The 22,255-nt window shown below is 37.6% G+C and overlaps 1 protein-coding gene across 1 annotated transcript in view; it reads right to left on the bottom strand.

The window, feature by feature from the left end:
- Nucleotides 1-1,322: 1,322 nt before the first annotated feature.
- Atg3 (autophagy related 3) overlaps nt 1,323-22,255 on the bottom strand; it is a 41,879-nt gene continuing 20,946 nt past the window's right edge. Inside the window, exons 7-13 of the mRNA XM_008846999.3 lie at nt 21,554-21,603; nt 19,009-19,090; nt 14,549-14,583; nt 14,265-14,420; nt 6,472-6,599; nt 3,351-3,419; nt 1,323-1,586 (exon numbers count right to left, since the gene is read on the bottom strand). Of these exons, the coding sequence (XP_008845221.1) occupies nt 1,505-1,586; nt 3,351-3,419; nt 6,472-6,599; nt 14,265-14,420; nt 14,549-14,583; nt 19,009-19,090; nt 21,554-21,603 (602 nt within the window). The 3' untranslated portion in view covers nt 1,323-1,504. The remainder of the gene's footprint in view (nt 1,587-3,350; nt 3,420-6,471; nt 6,600-14,264; nt 14,421-14,548; nt 14,584-19,008; nt 19,091-21,553; nt 21,604-22,255) is intronic.

The following is a 22,255-nucleotide window of genomic DNA, read 5'->3' as shown; positions in this document are numbered from 1 at the left end:
GGGTTTGGTTCCCAGCATCCACATGACAGCTAACAACTGTCCATAGCTCCAGTTCCAGGGGATCCAATGCCCTCTTCTGACCTCCACAGGCACTGCATGACATGGGTGTACTTACATACATGCAAGCAATACACAATACTCTCATACACATAACATAAAAATTAAAACCCCTGATTCTGTACGTGTATTACTTTTCCACTCTTGTGATGAAATATCATGACCAGAAGCAATTTAAGAAAGAAAGTTTATTTTGGCTTATGGTTCCAGGAGGGCTAGTTCATCATGGTGGGAACAGGATGGCAGCAAGCAGCAGACACAATGAAAGGAACAGGGAGCTCACATCTTCAGCAGCACTAAGAAGAGAGAGCAACTGGAACAGGGCCCAGCTATGAACCCTCAGGGCCCACTCCAAGTGACTTACTTCCTCCAGCAAGGCAACACTTCCCACAGGTTCTATAACTTCTCCAAACAGGGCAACCAACTGGGATGTTCAAATACATGACCCTGTGTAGGCTTCTTATTCAAGTCACTACAGTATGCTAACTTTAAAACGTTAATTAAAAACAAGTTAATAAAAGAAAAAAGACTGTCTTCCCAGCTGTATTAGATATCTACCTTTAAATCTTCATATTGTACCACAATAAACACCGTATTACATCCACTAAATCATTATCCTCATAATGAAGTTTTCTTTTAAGATTTGGATGACAATTTTGAGAGAAAAACAAAAGGCACTAAAGGTAAGATTTCATTTTTTCTTCCTGAGTAATATTCTATTTCGCATATGTACCTTTTCCTTATCTGTTCATCAGTTGATGGACATCTAGGCTGATTCCATTTCCTATTTATTACAAATAGCATAGCAATAAACATGCATGTTTAAGTATCTCTGTAACAGGATTAAAGTTCCTTGGGTATATCCCCAGGCATGGTATGGCTATGCCATGGTAGTTCTATTTCCAGGTTTCTGACACCTCCAGACTGATTTCCAAAGTGGCTCTACTAGTTACACTCCCACCAACAGGGTATAAAGGCACCCCTGCCCCGCATCCATGCCAGCATTTGCTCTCATTTGTATTCCTGATCTTGGTCATTTTGACAGGGATGGTTTTAATCTGCATTTCCCCGACAGTAAAGGATGGTGAACATTTTTTAAGTGTTTACTGGTCTAGAACTAGTTCTGACACCACTGCATATTTAATGCTCTCTCCACAAACATGAACTCAGAATATGTGGCAATCATACTAGTGCATGCATCTTCACTTGAAGAGGTGATTTAGGGGAAATCCGATCATAACCTTTAGATACAAAATGAGAAAAACTGTTTCTTCACACTGTTTTTATTAAACAAATAAGGCTGGTAGCGGAACAGTTTTTATTTAATGCATAAACATATCAAGTCCCTTTATTAGAGAAATTATACTTATTGATGACTATGGTCAATGATCACATCTATGTGTTAATTCTTTAAAAATCAGAAAATTAGGATTCTATGCCCCCTTCATTACATTGTGAAGTGTCTTGTGTAGTCATATTCTATTGTTGGAATGACAGCTTGGACAAACTTCAAAAAAATTAGAAGATACCTGAAGGTCTTTAGCTAAGGAAAAGATCTGTAAACAGTTTTGATTCAAATCAACAGTAATTATTTTATTAACCAATAATTTATTACAAAAAAATATGGTAAAATCTTGTATCAAGTCTATTAAGAAACCAATCATGCAAATCGGTATTTATTAACACTGGCTCTCTATAACTTTAAAACCATCTCACTATTGATTCCAATATTTGTATTTAAAATTTCCTAATGAGTTCACACAGATCCAAATCCTTTGATATTTATAAGGACAATGTTCTCTATATTTAAATGAGTATAAAATGTATTCACTTTGCTTCTTTACTGCTAATAAATTTTCTAGAATTTGTATGAACTTAAAATGAAGCAGAAATTTCATTGTAAATGAAAACAAGTGGATGAAAACATTTGATAAGGGACTGAATCTAGGTTTCATGTTTCATATTTAATTAGCACAGAATAAGCTATAATTTCACTGTTTTCATTCAATAAAATCTTGAATTTTTTTTTTTACTTAGAAGCATTACAATCTTAATTTTCACCGCAGAACAAGCAACCAACTCTCTTGGGTATCAACTTTTTTTTGGTCTTTTTGAGACAGGGTCTCCCTGTAGCACCAGCTGATCTGGAACTCACTATGTAGACCAGGCTGGCCTCAAACTCAGAGAGATCCACCTGCCTCTGACTTCCAAGTACAGGGATTAAAGGCGTGTGTGACCACACCCAGTACAAATCACCTAAAATATTGTAAGCTGCTACTTAGCCTTCAACATACAGATGAATGTGAAAAAGTAGCAAGATTCCAGAATTGAGTCTGGTTTGGACTAAAAAGAGTTGGTGCCACTTTCAGTATCAACCCAAAGCTCCACTGAGGAACATGTTTTATTCATAGGTCACCATACTTGTAAGACGTAAGTAACCTTCTTAGCCTGTCTGAGTGGTATAAAGCACAAACTTCAATGCCAACCTAAGCCCACATTAGTTCAAGCCACTTGGCATCTCAATTATTGACTAGTAATGCTTCTGGTAAATCCATGCATATGACAAACTGCTGAAAATTAATGCTAATTTACTCCTCCTGTCAACCCCTGAAAACCAGAGAAGTGAAGAAAATTTAAAATGTAATATTTGTAAAATATCTAAAGTACTCCGTGTATTTTTTTATCTTTTATTATTTTTATTTTATGTGTATGCATGTATTGCCAGCACGTAGGTGAGTGCGACGGCCGCGGAAGATAGAAGGAGCTGTTGGAGCCCCTGGAACTGGAGTTACAGAGAGTTGTTAGCTGCCATGTGGGTGCTGGAATTTGAATCTGGGTCTTCTGCAAGAACAGTCAGTGTTCTTAACTGCTGAGCCATCTCTCCAGCCCTATGTTTTTATTTTTTAAAGACAGTCACCCTGTGGCCTGGAACTCAGTATGTAGGCCAGGCTGGCCTGGATCTCACAGATTAACACAACTTACCATTACCTACATCTGTCAGGAACACATACTTGTGGTAATACATTAAAATGGAAATATACTTTAAGATATTCATGTTATTCTAAATTAATAGGCTACCTCTATAATAGGTAGAGCTGGCATACGGAAACAAGTTCTAACCAATAAATGTGGCCTACTTTTTGTAATAAAATACATTCCCACTAGGACTGCAAGATATGAGAGCTAAAACAACTTACAAGTACTATGTCATGAAGGTTACACTAAGTTTCCAAAATAAACAAAACTCCACAGGATCCATTTTTCCACCAATCACAAACACGGGTGAAGGATACATATGAACACCAAGTTCTCCCCCACCTTCTGCAACAGTCTCAATGATTTTCTTCATCACTTCTGCATGCCTGAAAGTAAAGAACAAATCTTATTAGCACAGGTCAGTTAGATCAAAATAGATCTGATTTATTAAAGGAATTTATCTTAGGGCTGGAGGGATGGCTCAGTGGTTAAGAGCACTGGCTGTTCTTAGCAGTCATCTTGTAGAGGACCGGGACTTGGTTCCCAGCATCCGTAATTCCAGTTACAGGAGATCCAACATCCTCATCTGATCTCTCTGGGCATTGCAGGACACAGGTGCACTTATATACATGCAAGCAATACACTCATACACATAAAATTAAAATGATAAAGCTATTTTTTAAGAAATAAAAATGAAATATCTTAATTGTTTGTGAATTAATTTTTAGAATATAATAGTTGTACTATAAAATATTTTTCCCCTCAGCTTTGCAGGTCAGACTGCTGAGCCATGAAGATAGTTTTATTGGCGTCAGGAGGAATTTTAAAGTTATACTCATCCAATAAACACAATGGCATTTCTGGTAATGAAGGCAGAAACTCAAGAGGGGAAAATCCTATCACAGGATAAATGCGAAGCAATGGTTACTTGCTCTGGGAAACAAGCTATGTAAACCTAAAAAAGCTAAGAGATATCCACAATCTTGTGATTTGATATTTATCCTTTTACATCGTGCTGTTTTACTTACCATTAATTAACATTTTTGTCATTATAATTTAAGAACGTGTGAACATGTGTGTGTGTGTGTGTGTGTGTGTGTGTGTGTGTGTGTGTGTAGAGGTCATAGGAGAGTTGGTTGTGTCCTTCCTGAATGGGTTCCAGGGATTAAACTCGGGTCATCAGGCTTGTGCAACAAGAGCTTTAACTCACTTAAGTCATTTCTCCAGCCCCTTAAATGTTTATATATTTATCTTAGAATTAAACTGTAACTTAAAGGGGTCAATAAAAGCTAACAATCAAAGCCTTTTGTGTTATTTTTCTGTATTTTTCCTTTGTGTTAAAGTGTACCATTTATTTATCTGATTTTATTCAAAGAAAAATCTTTGGATTTACTTCAAAATGGTACTATCTGAAGTTCCTGTCCAATACATAAATCCATAAACAATACATGTCTCTCCTATGCTACAAATTGAGCAACATTAAAGTAACTGGGTATCAAGAAGCCACAGAGTGTTTATCCCTGAATAGGACATCTATTTCAAACCTCTGCCTCCTAAGGCTTGGGGATCATTTCAGAAGAAGAGGTAGAAATACTGTAAGAGTCAGAGGGAGTAGATGACCAAAAGCAAACAAGAGTCTTTCAGACAGCTGGTCATTTACTCATCTGAACTCACAGCAATGGTGACAGCACACACAGTCCTATGCAAGCACAAACTAGACAAAATGATAACACAAACAAGAAGTAGGTAAAAAATCCCAACTCAATCTAAGGAACTTCTGACAATCAATAGCTGCTGGGAAGTAGAAAGGCAGTGTTTTACAGGGATGGGACTCTTGATGGGCCCAGTGGATAAACCCACTCTGAAGGACATTTGAGGACACAAATCAGACGCTATAGACTGCACATTAAATTGGGTGGGGGGTAATGGGAGAAGGTAGGATCTAAATACCATCAAACTATATTGTATCACAAAAATTCAATTAAATATAGACAAAAAGTAATTGGGTATATAAACTAAGAAAAAACAACGTATTGGAGACTAGTCATGTATTAGCATAGATGCCCACGGAAAAGCCTAAAAATGTTCTATTTCTTACATGGGACCACTCAGCCTTTTTGTTATATTTCATTCTATTTCATAATATAATCATTTATTAAAGTGGCTAACATAATTATAGTTTACTCATCTATTCTCAACAGAGTAAAACCTACATCACAGAAAGTGACATATCATTTGATTAGCACCTATTAAAACATCAAACTGTAAGAGGAACAAACAGACTGACTTGAAAATCTTTTGGATAATTCAAAATTAAAAGTAGGCCGTCTGGTACTTTATAGGCTGTGTTCTGACTACACAGGAAGAGGAGGCAGGGTAAATCTATCCGTATACCCTTTAGCTAAGGTCCTGTGCAGTCAGTATATAAATGAGGAGACTTGGGAGAAGAAAAATCAAAGGCAAAACACCAACAACAAAAATCTCATAAACCAACAAATCCTATAAATTACTTCTCACAGAAATCTTAAGGCTCTTGACTTCAATTAGAAAAGTAAAGCAGGCTTTCCCTGGGGTAAAAAGTTTAACAAATAAAAAGGCCAAGGAAAATGAGAAGACAGTGTTTAAGGTTTTTGATTCAGGTAGTTTCCTGGAACCTGGTAACACTGTATAGCCTCGAATGGGACTGAACTTCTGATTCTCCTGCTTCAGCTTCCCATCTAAGAGCACTGGACTACAGGTATATATCACCATGGTCACCTAAAAACCTTTTTCTTTAAAAATTTTCATCTACTTGTTCAATGGAATATCAGCATTTTCATCAATATTTTTCAGTCATCTGTGGACATCACTTATTTGAAATAACTAATCCAGAGAAATAAGGATGTCACTTTTTGAGTATAGCTTCAGTTTCACTTTACATGGCCTTGTGAAAACACACACAAAGAAAACTCCAAAGCATAAAATGCACTTGACTTTGTAAGGATAAGGATTTCATAACTGGGATGGAGAGATGGCCCAGCAATTAAGAACACTGGTTGTTCTTGCAGAAGACCCAGGTTTGAATCCCAGCACCCACATGGCAGCTAACAACTGTCCATAACTCCAGTTCCAGGGGATCCGATGGCCTCCCATGGCCTCTTCCGTCCTCTGCGGGCATTGCATGACATGGGTGCACTTACCCACATGCAGGAAATACACATTGGAAAAAAAAAAAGAAAAAAGAAAAAAAAGACTTTATAACTGAAATTACATTTAAAAATAAATATTTCTGAAGACAATTTTATTTGCTTATAAGGTAGAATTTTTTGTTATTGTACCATGTTTACAGATTCGCAAACTCACCAAGTTTACACACACAAGCATTCCCTGCCCCAACACAGAGACACACAGATATACAAACATAAAGACACAGACACAGACACAAACACACACACACACCTGCATGGGTGAACTGAACACATAGGGGGTGGTGGGAGATGAGGGTGATTTTCAATGGTCACTGTTTTCTTCACATGATCTTGACTGATGTCTTCATACATGTGTTCAACGGTTAAAGGCTGCCGTTGCTGAAATCAAAAAAATTCTTTGAAATCACTATTTTCACATTTTTAGCCTATGCCTCACTTAGAATGCCAAATTACTTAAAATGACCAGATCATCTGAGGAAGAAGTCTGAACATTCAGGCTCTTAAACATTAGCCACCATGAAATGTAGAAATGATTCTACAAGAAGCAAGTTTATAGATATCAAAACATTCTAAAATTGAAGAATTCATCCCTTAGGCCCATTTAATTTTCTTGCTTCCCACTGAGTCATAAGAACAAGTTAAGCAAGTTTGTTGGGGGACCCTGCCGTGAAGGTCACAGTCCACCATGTCCGGACAGCTCTCCAAGTTCGGCTTAAAATGGAGGATTCCCTTTCTCAGCAGGGGCTTCCTACTCTCTGCCTGACCTTATTTAGAAAGTGTCTCCAAGCACAGATGCCTGACCTTATTTGGAACATAACCTTTGACATAGTTCCCTGCAAAAGCTGCACCTAGGTTTTTCCTGTATGATAATTAGGCATTGCACTGCAGCCACTCAATCCCACCTCCCCTTTCTACATGATAGGGTCCTCCTGCCACATGCAAATAAAGCATACTATGAAAACCTATCAGGTGAAAGCTTTGGCTGCCATCCTCACCCTATATCTTCCTGTAAGCCCCCTGAATAAAAGAGGTGTCTCACTGAAGCTGACTCCCGGAAGTTCTTTCCATTGTACCCACGGCCGTCCTAACCCTGTTTGTTGCCTCTGCTGCTCCCTTTGTTCTCCTGGATCGGTGGGCCAACAACCCACAAGGAGAGACCCACGGCTGGCGCCCGAACATGGGGCTCCTGGAACACACCGTGTTTGCAAGGGTAGCGGCATTTTTCCCTTGGCCATCCCACCCTAAGGAGTGGCAGTCTCTCCTTTCCCCTTTCACTTTCGGTTTGCACCTTCAAGAGGGACCGTTCTGAAGCTTTCTGATCAGGGCCATTTCTTGATGTCAGTCGAAGGCTCCTAGTCCTCTGAATGGACCCAGACTGCCCGCCCGAGTGTTGGCAAAGCCCTCCTATCTATGTCTCTCTACTACAAAACCCAATTAAAAGTTAAAAGCTCCTAGAGCGGTCACCAGTTCTCTGAAATTTGTGGTCAGGCTTGCACATTGGACTAGTTAGGAATGCCCCATGATCTCCAGGTCTGGGGAACGTTCCACTAGGACTCAGCGTTTCAGCCCCCTTTCCTTTTCTATCTTGGACGACACTCCTAGAAACAAGGGATCCCCAAAGTTCTAATAACTTCTTTATTCGATGATCATGCAGGAATTTTTCACACACACTGAATTCAGCTCTTAAGAGAGCAGATAAACTTCCTTATCTGTTTTGCTATCTTGCCTCAGGGCATTCGGGCTTAGGCTGGGTGGCTTTGGTGGAACAGTTAAAGAATTTAAGGCAGCTTGCCCCATGGACAAACAGAAAAAAGATTTTAAAAGCCATTTTTTTCCCCTAAACTTTTTCTCAGGCAGAGTGGCTCAAAATTTGGATCTTAGGCCCTACTGAACACCAAACAAACTGCACTGAGACCATGTGGTCCTGAGGCAGCTGCTTTTCTAAGTAGATCTAACCATTTTAAATTTCAGTGTATATGGAAAGTCAGGGGCCATGCTCTAGACATATGCTTTCAAAACAACAACCCAGTGATTTATGTGCTAGATATATATATGCCCTGTTCCTTCTGCTGCCTTCCCAAGTTTCTTTTACAGCATAGCTTGTATCTAGGAATGAAGAGATCTGGAGAACTTTGCTTGGCATTACAGCTACTATGGTTGGTGAGAGACAAATTTCTTTACTTTGCCTTTCTATTTGGGGCATAGATATCTATATCTATATATCTATCTATATATAGATAGATAGATATTTAAAGGTACTTTTCTCCTATATCAAGTCTAACTCAACTGGGGTGCTTTGTAAAAGTAAGAATGGTTGCTGTCTACATTTAATCTGTGAGACGTGAATCCCACAGGGCTTGTATCCTGGCAGGGGATGGGATTTTTCAGACTAAGGAAATAATGCCAAATCTGCATAATGGGAGTTTAAATTCTAACATCATTTGGACCTGTTTCTAAAGGGAATTACTTTGAGTTTTAACTTTTTGTATGGTACATTTACTGTTTTTTAAATACTTATTGTACGGTATATTTACTGGTTTTTAAAGATGACTTTTAAGTTTTTACATTGTTTAAAATATTTACAGATTTTTCAAAGAAATTATTTTTAGGTTTTGAGATTGTTTATAAGACATCTTTACCTAATAGTTGTTTTTTTTTTGGAAGGGGGGGTCTTTTTGAGACAGGGTCTCCCTGTAGCCCCAGCTGTCCTGGAACTATGTAGACCAGGCTAGCCTTGAACTCACAGGGATCCACCTGCCTCTGCCTCCCGAGTGCTGGGATTAAAGGCATGCGCCAACATGACCAGCCCTACCTAAGAGTTTTAAAGGAATTATTTGGATTTTAACATCTTCTTTATGGCATATTTGCTAATTTCTAAAAATGACTTAAATTCTTACTGTTTTGCATAAAATATTTGTCAGTTTCTAAAGAGACCTTAAAGTTTTTCTAGCCATATGCCTTCAAGACTATCCAGGTACAAAGGGAGCTGACATTTTGTGATGGCTAGACCTAGAAAGCTCATGGGAATTTGCTGTATTCCATGGCCAAACCTTACAAGAGACAAGCTCCTACCAACACATAGTTACAACGAGAGGTTAAAAGGGATAGCCTACTTGAGTGGGAGACTTAAGATGCGGACTCCACTGGTCTTAATCACTTCCCTTTTCTGCGTTGTGATTATAAGCCTGTTTTTCTCTGGAACAGAGTTATTTCCCTCTCTGCTCAGTTGCTCTATGCTTGCTTTTGTCCCTGCCACATCATTCTGTGGGTACTTTCTAGTTACAATGTCAGGGACAGACTAAAGGAAAAAGTATTATGATATTGTCTCTTTACAAGTTCTCTTAGGTACTATTGCTTTCTGTGTTTCTTATTCCCCAAGTTATGGGTACTTAATCCAAGATTATGTATAATAAATTATAAAATGTTTTTTTCCAATCCAGACTGACAGCCCTCATCGAAGAAATTCACCAGTGTGTTAAGTCTTACCTTAGTTTAAAAGTAAAATATAGATAAACAATTTAAAACTTTTAGGCTAAAGAGAAATAAATGCCCTTTTTGTATTAACTATATTGGTAAATTGTCACATGCAGTTTGAGCGCACTGAGAAGCTGAATCTGGAGATAGGATTGGCCCTCCCACTTCAGACTCAAGCCTATTATCTCAAGATATGTTCTCTAAGACTATCTTCCAGGTTCACCTTGCCCCTTGACCCTGTAACAAGAAAAAGGAGAACAACAAAACAGCCTAAGAGTAAACGCACTGTGCAGTTGAGAACAGCTAAGGTGTAAAATAATTTCAACAGAGGGTATTACTGTCTATAGTAAAAGTAGCTAATGGGATTCTCTATTTGGTCACAATACTGAGTACAGTCACTAACACAGACTAATGTAAAATGTATAGTAAATACAAAGATAAATTTAACTACTTAATGAAAAAACAACAGGGTAGATTTTTTCTAAAAAGAGGACAATTCACAGTTGATGGAGAGGACAGAGAAGATCTGCCTAGAATTTCTCAGTCAGTAACTAAAGCATGGCAATTTTCTTAAACGGATTATGCTGGAGATTGTGAACATCAATTTGATAATGTTTAACTATGTACCAGTTGCTTCTTTCTACCTAAAGCAAGGTTTTGGTAGACCACTCTCTAAACTACGTAAGATTCCATGTTCTTTTAATAAGATGATGCCACATACTACTTTCTTCTGAGTCAAACTACCACCATATTCATGACTTCAGTGGTGTCCACTAACAAAAGATCATCACAATTGGATTTGCTGACTTGAGTACTGTATTCTTTAATTAAAGGAGGAGGGGTAAACAGGGTCATTGGACCCTCACCTGAGTATCCAACTGCTCTTCCCAGCCAACTGTATGTAATTTGGCCCTAATCACATATGGTCTCCTGGTTTTAGGGAGGACTAAAGTATATCTGGTAAAGGATAGGAAGAAAAGGCTTGATCCATGCTGGGTTAAGGCTTTCCAGTGTACATACGCTCAGGTCACTCATACACCTCAGCAACCCCTCAGTCATCTCTATAACTAAGCTCAATAAATTTATTGGTTCCCCAGAAAAACTTTAATGTAATCAAACATTGCTTTGACACTAAAACTTAAAAAGGGGATAAACATTGCTTAATATCCCCAGGAAAAATATTCTCACAACAGATAAAAAATTTGTTGTTATTATGTCTCATGGCTGTAAAAAAAAAGTAAATATATTATAAAGACATAAAAATAAAGATATTAAAAAGATTTTTATATGTAAAAAATAAAAATAAAAAAGGCTAAGCAAATGATGGAGGTCTACATAGGTTTATTAATGATCTATCAAGGATGAGACAAAAATAACATAAATAATCTTAAATTTTCTAAGGACATATAGTTCAGTCAACTAGTTTAGGGATGTCTCATCCAGGTTTATTTAAGAATGTTTGGTTTTTGCCCAAGCTTTTTCTACATGGCACATGGTAATTAAAAGTACCAGATTGGTCTAAGTAACCTTCTTGGGTATTTAATAGCCAGACTTTGAGGCCTAATCTGGTCAAAGGGACTTAAAGGGACAATTTTTTGTTCCTTGGCCTCCACAGTCAACTAAGTTCCAGGGGACTATGGAGCATCTCTCAAAATGTCCTGTAATTGTGGTGAGTCACCTGTCCTCTTGTTCAGGGAGGCCATGGAGACACCACAAGGTGGACTTAAACCAGTGTCCAGTCTACAAAGAGGAGAGTCAACACAGAGGAAACATTTCCTCCATACTTCCAAGTGAAGTCCAGGTCAAGCAGAACCTCTTATCTTCACATAGATGGAACTGGTAAAAGAAAAACCTGAGAAGCCAGGGGCTCCCCTCAAGTCCATGTGACCCCTGAGGACAAAATCCTCATACTACCTAAAAATAAATTGGTTTATCTGGGCTAATTGTATGGTCTTAAACACCCAAAAGGAAAGTATAACCAAAGATTAAAGTCATCAGTATATTTCTTTAAGAGTTCAAGGGATTACACATCCCGACATTAGACTTAAGTTCTTATAAGATGTTACTTAGACAATTAGGTCTTATTGATGGGTTTGTTCCTAGTAAGACAATGCTACTCAGCTGTAAGACTTCAATTCTTGGTCTGCAATATTGCAGCTGAGGGATACAACCCACTACTGTTCCAAAATGATGGCTAAATTTGTTTTCTCTCCCTATCTAGAGGCCATATAAGAGGGAATTGATTCTAGCCATTCCAACAGTTATCAAAGTGCCTGACAACTAATCCTGAGTTCATCAATCATCAGTCCAGCCTTGGCAGGCAAAAGAAAAATGAGGAGGAACCCAATAGATGGGTGCTTTTGGAAACCCTCATCAAGAAATTCCAATGGACTTTAATTTGGATTTGACATTTGAAATTTCCCGTTCTGACTTTTTCTGGTTCTCTGCCCCAAAACTGTAATACAAATGACTCTTGCCTTTACTTTTCCTTCACATCTCCTAGACACAAGTCAAGGACCTTCTTTTCTCCCTATAGTTAAGAGTTATGCAATTTGGGAGTCTTTAGATCAACCCACTGAAGGAGGTAACCCAATTGCCTCACCCTGCCTTCCTGTTCAGCATGGAAGAAGCCAGAGTGGTCTGTGTCCCGATTCTCTATCGGCAATTTGGGTAAACCTCTTCAGAGGGTTGTGTGATAAGAACAGGAGGCAGAAATTGGCTAGGCAGTTAGGGTAAAAAGACCCCAAAGAAAAGTATCCAGTTTCTTAGTATCCAGTTTCTAAAAGTCTGTGGGGCTTTTAGCAACGTACTCTGTCCCAAAGGCCAAAAATGTTAAAAGTATTTGGGAGTTCTTATCCCTGAAAGATTTTAGGGTTATGTCTTCAGAGGGGGGAATGTTAGAGTACCAATAAGCCCCATAAATTGAACTGGTCCAGACTATAAAATTGTCTAGTCTATCTCTTGGAGAACCTACTTTTCCAGTCTCACTGGTCCATTATCTGGTGATAGAACCACTCCCAGGAAAGCAGGGTCACCTTAAGGTATGCTAAATAGATGGGCAGAATACCTACTGTGTTAATAAGGTAACGAACGTTTCTGCCTGCAACTAGCTCACACCCCTGTAGAACTTCCAGACCAGCCACAGCCATGTAGGTCTCTGTAAGTCTGTCTGCTTTCCTGAACTCTTCAGGAAAGTATAATTTCTCCTTCTCTTCTTCATGCCTTTCTTACTAAAAATGCTTTCTTTAAGGCTTTGGGATGCCCCTAGCATCTTGTAGTTCTTCACTTTTTCTCTAAAGCTTCCTTCTCCCAGCCATGTGGCTGCCAGTCAGCCATGTGTCTGACCTCCATGCAGGCTCTAAATGTGCATGCTTCCATAATTTTCTTTCCTTCTTCCCACTATTCATCTCCTCAAGGCAGCTGTCAAGATTACCAGCTCATCTACCCTGAGGATTTTTCTTCCCATGGTTTTCCAACCCCCTCCTTGCTTGATTTCTACCCTTGTTGGGTCCCCTGCTAGCTTTATGTACCTTGCTTCTCGTGGCACCCTGTCTAATTCAATTTCTTCAATGACAAATTACCACCATTGTTAAATTCCTACCAATCAGGTCATAGTCCATTATGAGACCTTGGATTCTCCCAATATAGATGAACTGGCTCTTAAAGCTTGTGATGACACCTCTTCCATTATAAAACAAAATCGATGGAGATGTTGGGGGACCCTGCCATGAAGGTCGCAGTCCACCACATCCAGACAGCTCTCCAAGCTTGGCTTAAAATGGAGGACTCCCTTTCTCAGCAGGGGCTTCCTACTCTCTGCCTGACCTTATTTGGAATGTGTCTCCAAGCACAGATGCCTGACCTTATTTGGAACATGACCTTTGACATAGTTCCCTGCGAAAGCTGCCCCTAGGTTTTTCCTGTATGATAATTAGGCATTGCACTGCAGCCACTCAATTCCACCTCCCCTTTCTACATGATAGGGTCCTCCTGCCACATGCAAATAAAGTGTACTATGAACACCTATCAGGTAAAGTTTTGGCTGCCATCCTCACCCTGTATCTTTCTGTAACCCCCCTGAATAAAAGAGCTGTCTCACTGAAGCTGACTCCCGGAAGTTCTTTCATCGCCTCTGCTCCCTTTGTTCTCACAGATAGGTGGCCAATGACCCATGAGGGAAGGGAGAGACCCACGCAAGTTGATCTCATTTCAGTTATCCTTTGATTCAATTTTAGCAGATTAAAAAGTGGTATGGGAAAAAAATATATGACATGATCATTTAGTAAATGTTTATGTATGTAACAGATGTAATCCTAAAAAAATGTAAAAAAATACAGAGTTCATCATCTACATTTTGAAAGGATAAGTTTGGAGGGAAAAGAATTTGCATGCAACAGGTTTTGTTTTAGTATTGTCACACTAAATGAGGAAGAATCAAATTCAATGTCGTAATATACAAAATATGTGCATGTGTATGTACACATACACATTATACCCATGGACCTAATAAAGAAATTAAATCCAACAATTTAAATATTTACATTAAAATATATTTCTTCCCATTTTTACCTCATCATAGCCGAACAACCACAGCCGTGGTGTCTGGTAGTATTTATCGTAAGTGATGTACAGGTCATAAGTTCTGGTTTGCAAAATGGCATCTTCACTCCCAGCATCAGTTTTACCTTTACAAGCTTCCACTATTTTCCTTGTGTCTAAGGTAGCCTGTTACATCATAATGGAGAAAAATTACAGCCATTAAAAAAATTACTTTGAAAGACCAATGTTACTAGTAAAAATGCTAATAATTACAAAGTTCACTCATTCAAATTATCATAAAAAAATTTATATACCTCATCTGTTTCCAACAATCCACTTTCTTCATATTCTGTTATAAAAGAAAAAATATTTTAACGCATTAACCTTAATTGTTTAAAACTTTAATGTTTGCAACTTGATATATATCAATAAAACTAGCATGAACTTTTTTCATCTTGAAATTTGACAGACTTTTTCTTACTAAAGAATTTACAGGGGCTAGAGAGATGGCTCAGCAGTTAAGAACACTGACTGCTCTTACAGAGGGCCTGGGTTCGATTCCCAGCACCCACATGGCAGCTACGAACTGTCCTTATTCCAGTTCCAGGGGAATCTGAAGCCCTCTTCTGACCTCCTCAGCACTGCACAGCACAGGTGCACTCACATACGTGCAGGTGATACACTCATACACATAAAATAAAAATAATAAAAATTAAAAAAAATAAAAAGAATTTACAATCTTAAATTTTCTTCTTCCCTTATCAAATCAAGGGCTTTCACTTTCTCACTTAAAGGCAGTAGTTTATATATTGTCTTAGTCATATTCAAATTGCCAGCTGTGCTCTGGGGCCATTATTAAATAAAATAAGCCTTACTTGAACACAACCACTGTCATATGACAATGGGTCTGATAACTGAAATAGTTACTAAGTGACTCACATTCACAAAGCATACACAGCTTGGGTGGCCGGACAAGGCATGATTTGTACCATGGGTGAAAACACAGTGAACAGTACGAGTTCACCATTTCACTCAGAGAGCATGCAATCTAAAATTTAAATTTTTTGTATTTCTGGAATTTTCCATTTACTATTTTCAAGGCACAGGTGATGATGGATAATTGAAAACACTGAACTCAAAGTACAGGAGGACAGCTGTAGCTGCCTACATGTTCATTAAAGTTATGTGTGAGCATCGGATTGCTACAGCCAGTGGTTAAGTTCCCAGTTTCCAATCTCAGTCAACCTCTATCCAGCATGATTTATCCTGTATCCTTGCAACAACATCTTCCCTTGACTTTTATGGCATTCTGTTTTTCTGCCTTTCTTCTCACTTTGCTAGCTGTTTCTTCAGTACTTCCTACGCTGGTTCACTTTCACCTCTACTTTAAAAAGCACCGTAACATTTAGTAACAGTAGAAACCAGCTCAATCATTGGGCCTTGTCTTTTCTCTACCAGACTTCCTCAAGGGTAAACTCAACAGTCTCAATGACTTTAAATACTGATGAATCAAAAATGTATTCCCTGAGTGCAGACATGGGTATCTAACTTTATTCTGCAGCTCCACTGGATGACAAATGGGCACTGAAAGTATCACACAACTAAAACTGACCTGATCCTTCTGTAAAGCCGATCACTGTCCATTTTCTACATCTCGGTCAATGACATCTCTCTAGAGATCGGTCAAAAGTGTTTAGTCACATTTTACCACGCTGCCTCTCATATTTCACATCTAATCCAGCATCTAATCCCTTTGGTCCTACCCTTAAAATATGCCCCAAATTCTGTTTCTCAGTACCAACAATGCCATGATTCTAGACCAAGCCACAACCACCTCGTCTAGGTTAAAAGGAGCTTCCAAACTATTTCTTTTTACTTTCAATATACTCCCAACATTACAGTCACAGCTATTCTGTTAAAATGTTAAGTCATGGGCCAGGCAAGGTGGCCCACACCTTTAATCCCAGCACTCTGACTGCCTGTATTACCATCTTACTCCTATACGGACAAAGAAGCTTCAGTGGTGTGCTGTATACAAGGTCCCACCCCAGGACCTAGGCATTCTTGTCCAAGACAAATAGCTTCTTCATTCTCTTCCTTTTAGGCACATTCTCAATGTGTTTTTCTTGGCCAACTTAAAACAAAAAATTAGAACACTACACCCCAAGATATCCTCATCTTTTCTCCTTTATCTTTCTCTAACACTGACCAACATCTCAAACAATACATGTTTTATCTATTTTTCTGTGTTCTAACCTAGTTGAACATAAATTCCAAGAAATTGTGCCTGCTGCTTTATCTCCAGCACTAAGAACAGTGCTGCTAAATAGATACTGTATTACTCAACAAGTACTTACTGAAAAAAATGCATGAAAATGACTTCTTATATTAAATATCACCAATACTGTTTAGAAGCAAAATTTTACAGACAGAAAACCTTTAATTATGAAAAGGAAATATACAAACATACTAACAGGCTACCACACGTTTAAGGTACTCCCACAGCTTATTCTCAAACAGTGATTTAGTCATTGGGTACTCCTGAACTCTCACACCATCTCAGAGGGGCCAACTATATCCCACGGAGAAATAGACTATGCAGAAAAAATACTCAAGAAAAGGTAAGTTCGGCTTCTATCAGCTGTGACATATTCAGATGAAAATAAAACTAAGAAAATTTGAAGTTCAGATCTGGACTGGAGAGTTAGATATGAAAGTCGTCAACATAGAAAAATGTCATATGAGGTAACTGAGCAGTTCTGGTTACAAGAACTCATTAATATTTCCTCAAAGGTAGCAGTTTACCAGGGAAATAAGATCATGGTCATGAACACAAATACAAAGAAGTAGTTCATGAAGCCCTGAAAATAATTTGGGAAGAAGGAAAGAGACTTGCAGTCTAGCAAACATCACCTGCCCTTATACTGCCTCAAATCTACTTGGCACCATCTACTACTTTTCCACGCTGCAAAACATAACTGTCTTAACAGAAGTGCTAGGTATTTTAGAGATTTAACTGCTTTACAGCAAACTATGCCTGCCTTCTTTTCCCTCTTCCAACTTCTATTACACACTATTTCTGTGTGTGAACAAACATATACTCATATTTAAAGTCTCACAGAATTTATTTACTGTCTCTCAACTGCATACCCTAACAGAAAATCTAGAAGGGGGGTTATAGAGGGCTATGCAAAAATAAATAAATAAATAAAACTGTCTAAAGACTTACAAAGTCAAGGGAAAAGAAAAATCAGTTTCACAGAAACTAAGGGAGAAAAAAATAAAAGAGGACATGTTTAACAGAATCAAAAAATATTGAGAAGCTAAGTACAATACATTGGGTTTAATAAAGAGGTCATCATGGATAGCAATTTCTTCATCTATTTTGAAATATCTGAGGTTTAATCTGTATTAAAGATTATCATAATAATGAAATACAAGACTTTGAATCATCATGTACTTACTGACTTTTATTATTCTGTGTTATGATTTGAATTTGAAATATCCCTCACTACAGGCTCATGTCTGCAGTGTTTTGTGTCCCTAACGTTAGTTTTAGGGGGCTGAGAAACCACAAGGAGATAGGCGTGGCTTCTGGAAGGAGGTCAGTACGGGTGGGATTTTGAAGGTTATAGGCTGTTCTAGCTGATCTATGCTTCCTGATCTGCTACCATGTCAACAGCCATTTGCCACATGCTTCCATCATCGTGAACAGGGTCACTCCACTACAACTTTCCCACTAAGATAAACTGAAATCTCTAAAAGATGAACCAAAATAAAGCTTTCTTCCATTGTTGCTGTCAGGCATCATGGTCACAGTGATTTGAAAGTAACTAACATACTCCGTTCTGTTAGAATAGTGAATCATCTTGAACTGATGATTCTTAACTGGTAACCCTTCGAGGTTATTTCAGAATCCTAAGAAACAAGAAAGAGGGAATTCTACAGTTCTCAAACCCCATTAAGAATTACTCTTTTGGGGCTGGAGAGATGGCTCAGCAGTTACGGGAGGTAGTTCTTGCAGAGGACCCAAGTTTGATGCCCAGCACCCACACAGCAGATAACAACTCTACATAAATCCTGTTTCAGGGGCTCTGATGCCCTCTTCTGACCTCCACAGGCACTGCATGACATTGGTACACTTACATACGTGCAAGCAATATAGTCATACACATAAAAGTAAAAAATAGAGTATTTTTTTAAAAAATCACTCTCTTAGCTGCTCATGATACCTGCCTGTTAATCCCAGCACTCACAAGGAAGAGGATCATGAATCCTAATTAGCTTGATCTACATAAGGAGATCCTGTTTCCAAAAAAAACAAAAACAAAAACAAAAAAAAAAACAAAATACAAAACAAATGAAAAAAACTACTCTCTTGCCAGGTCTACTGTCCCAACACTTAGGAGGCTGAAGTGAGAGAATTTTTTGAGAGTGTTTTAAGGCCTGCCAGGACAACAGAGCAAGATGCTGTCTCAGAAAAATATAAAACATATAAGTAAACCTTGCTTTGCTCAGAAACAAATTGATCTTATAGCTGCACCACCCACAACTAAATTTAGACTAATATTTGTCCCAGTAGAAATAATGATGCAAAAACTATGTTCTAAGTAAAATAGAATAAGCTAAAATCAAAGTAAGTTTTACCATGATAAAATTTAAAATACTCCCTAGACTGCTAAATGCTAAACCCAATGGAATTGAATTCTTATTCCACACGATTTACCAGTATTCTAAGTCTAGGGGAATTAAAGTACATCTAGAAAACAAATACCTTCCATGTCTGCAGCTTCCCCTTCATCTTCCTCTTCTTCCTCTTCACACAGTGCTGAGCAATCTTGGAGTTTTATACTGTCCTTTGAAATTAATTACAGTAAAGTTACCTGAGTCCATTAGCTAAAACATTAACCACGAACACTTATTATATGTAATATTTATATATTTACTTCACAAACATTAATGGAAGAGCCTATCAAATGCACAGTTCTGCTCTTGGCATGGGATATAGAAGTGAAGAAAACATTCTCAGTTTTCTCCCTTTGAATGGTCCACCTGTGCTTGCTTTGTGAACAGTTTTACAACTGTACATCACTAAATGAGGATGCATTTTGAGAACTGCACTATTAGGTGATTTCACCAATAGCTGATCATAAGACTGTAGGTCTATTAACTAAGGCGGCCAGTGATACCACCTTCAGTACCACCAGCATCTGCACAATGCTAATTAACCTCTGTAAAATCAATAAGGCAGTTTATTCCTCCTGAAAATTCACATACCCATGGGGATGACAAACATAAATCGTCACTAGAAGTAAAATGTTAAGTGCTGTGACTGAAAAGATATCAGAGGTACTAAAGTCACCTTGGATAACCATTTAAAAGTAGTCGTCAATTATTGAACTCTCAATAAAACACTCTCCTCTCCTCTCTCTCTCTCCCTCTCTCTCTCCTCTCTCTCTCTCCCTCCCTCCCCTCCTCTCTCTCTCTCTCTCTCTCTCTCTCTGTGTGTGTGTGTGTGTGTGTGTGTGTGTAGGTCAGAGAACAACTTGGCAGGGGTTGGTTCTCTCCTTTCACCATGCTGGTATAGGGGATTGAATTTTGGGTTATCAGGCCTGGCAGCAAGCACCTTTATCTGCTGAGTCAAGTCCCAAACCCAAAACAGTATTTTTTAGTTAATTAGTATTATAAAATCAGTTCAAAGCTATGTTAACGTATATATTTACAATTTAAAGAAAAACTATATATTCATAAGTGAAATACATTTAAAAGTTAAAATTATAAAACACTATACTGTAATTTATGAATACTAACCCAGTTGAATTAATCAATTTAATCAGATTTTACAATTGTACAATTTTCATTCAATTTCTTAATATTGTCTACTATGAAAGAACAGCAACTAATGAGAGCCTAATAATAGCTATCATTTTCACAAATATTCTGAAAAACAAATCTGATTTAGTAAGTGAATAATATGGACATTGGGTATCATTTGAGGTACAATTTACTTAGTGATAATTCATTTAGCAGTAGAAACAAATCAAACTTACATTTAAAATGTATATCAAAGAAGAAAGATTGTCACTGAGTACCCAGGTAATCATTTAATGAACCAGTGTCTGACACTGATACAACAGAGTAGAAATGAACAACCAAGATTAACTCTTGGGTCCAGAAGGCAAGTATTCTAAGGACTAAATCACAAATTCTGTGTGGTATTAAATAATAAAAACAATAGATCCTATTCATAAATTAGTATACATCCTTCAGTACATCATAAGGAAGTTACCATCAAAATAACCATCATTGTATTTATTAAAAATGTTTAGGCTGCTGGGCATGGTGGCACAATCCTTTAATCCCAGCACTCAGGAGGCAGAGGCAGGTGGATCTCTGTGAGATCAAGGACAGCCTGGTCTACATAGTGAGTTCCAGGCCAGCTGATGAGGGATCCTGTCTCAAAAAGACCAAAAATTAAAAAAAAAAAAAAAAATTAAGAAAAGTCAAATGTGGTGTGGTTCAGGCCTTTAATTCCACTACTTGGGAGGCAGAGGCAAGTGGATCTCTGAGTTTGAGGCCAGCCTGATCTACATAGCAAGTTCCAGGCTGGCTGGGGCTGGGGCTACATGGAGACCCTGTCTCGCTTCAACAGCACATGTAATAAAACTGGAACAATACAAAGAAAATTTATACAGAAAAAAAAATATATATATAAAGTGTGAAGGTATCTTGCATTTGCATTTTTCATTGTGTTTCAACATCATTTTTAGATTATACTAAAGTACACATTAAAATTTGTAAGAACAGAATTTTAAAAAGTTATTACCGGTAATTTTTAAAAACATAAATAAAACTGCTTAGAATGAACTACAAAATTCAGTTATTAATATATTCAGTATTATTATAGCATTAGCACCTCTGATGAGCAAAGTAGGTAACCCTTCACAAATATTCCATTTAACCATCTACTATTAACTATTTAGATGCTGTATTTGTAGCAGTTGCAAGATCAAAAGAATTCTGTTCTAGTTCTGGGGATCAATTATACAGAGTATGCTAGGCAAGTGCTCTAATAATCAGAGACACGCCCAGACCAGAATACCTTCTCAACCATACTACAATATTAAGAGAAACAGAAAAAATTCTTTACTGATATTAGGGATCAGTAATGTTTCATATGACAATGTAGAAAAGAGGGAAATATATGAGTTTAAAAGACTTTAATAATAACTAGTTTGAAAAAAACATGAGTCATCTTAAAATTTATATGCAGGCAAAGAAATAGGTCAGTGGTTTAAGAAATATTAACTAGGCAATACCTTGCTTTCGAGTGTAATCTCCTTAACTGCTTCAGTTATTCCTGTAATACCTGTTTAAAATTCAGCAGAGGAAAAACTTAACAAAAATTAAGCTGCAAAATTCCACTTATTTGAATAAAATATAAAATACTATCTGAATTCTCACAACTCATCTGAAATAGGTAGATATTAATTACCACAATATTTATAAATAATCCTAAAAGTACCTCCAAACTAACATTTAATATTTTACCTTAAATTATCCTATTCTATCACTCATTCACTATACTTTCATTTGAATATGCATCACAACACACTAAGAAAGTTAAGAGATTAAGAGATTATAAAATTTCCATTTACACTTTAATTACATCTGTAACAAAATATTCTTAACTACGTTTGATCATGTCGACATGCTATTGACTTCAAAATGCTAGGGCATCTAGACCCTGACACTCATGGGCCTTACTCCTTTACCAAGTGTCTCTATATCTTAATCCTTAGAAACACCATCCATGAAGCAGCTAAGATCAATAATTTCTTCCTATGAAGAAATGAAATCACCAGGCAGGTAAAATGCCTACTTGAGGCTCCTATCAGTAATACAAAACAGTAATACAAAACCTCCAAACTAAAAAAAGCCCAGCACCAGATGGATTTACAGCAGAATTCTATCAGACATTTAAAGATCTACATCCAATACTATTTACTTTATTCAAAAAA

This window comes from Nannospalax galili, unplaced genomic scaffold (genome assembly GCF_000622305.1).
Source record: "Nannospalax galili isolate Female #2095 unplaced genomic scaffold, S.galili_v1.0 scaffold743, whole genome shotgun sequence".
Taxonomy (NCBI): domain Eukaryota; kingdom Metazoa; phylum Chordata; class Mammalia; order Rodentia; family Spalacidae; genus Nannospalax; species Nannospalax galili.
Note: the sequence above shows the minus strand (reverse complement) of the source record. Positions and strands in the feature narration are given on the sequence as shown.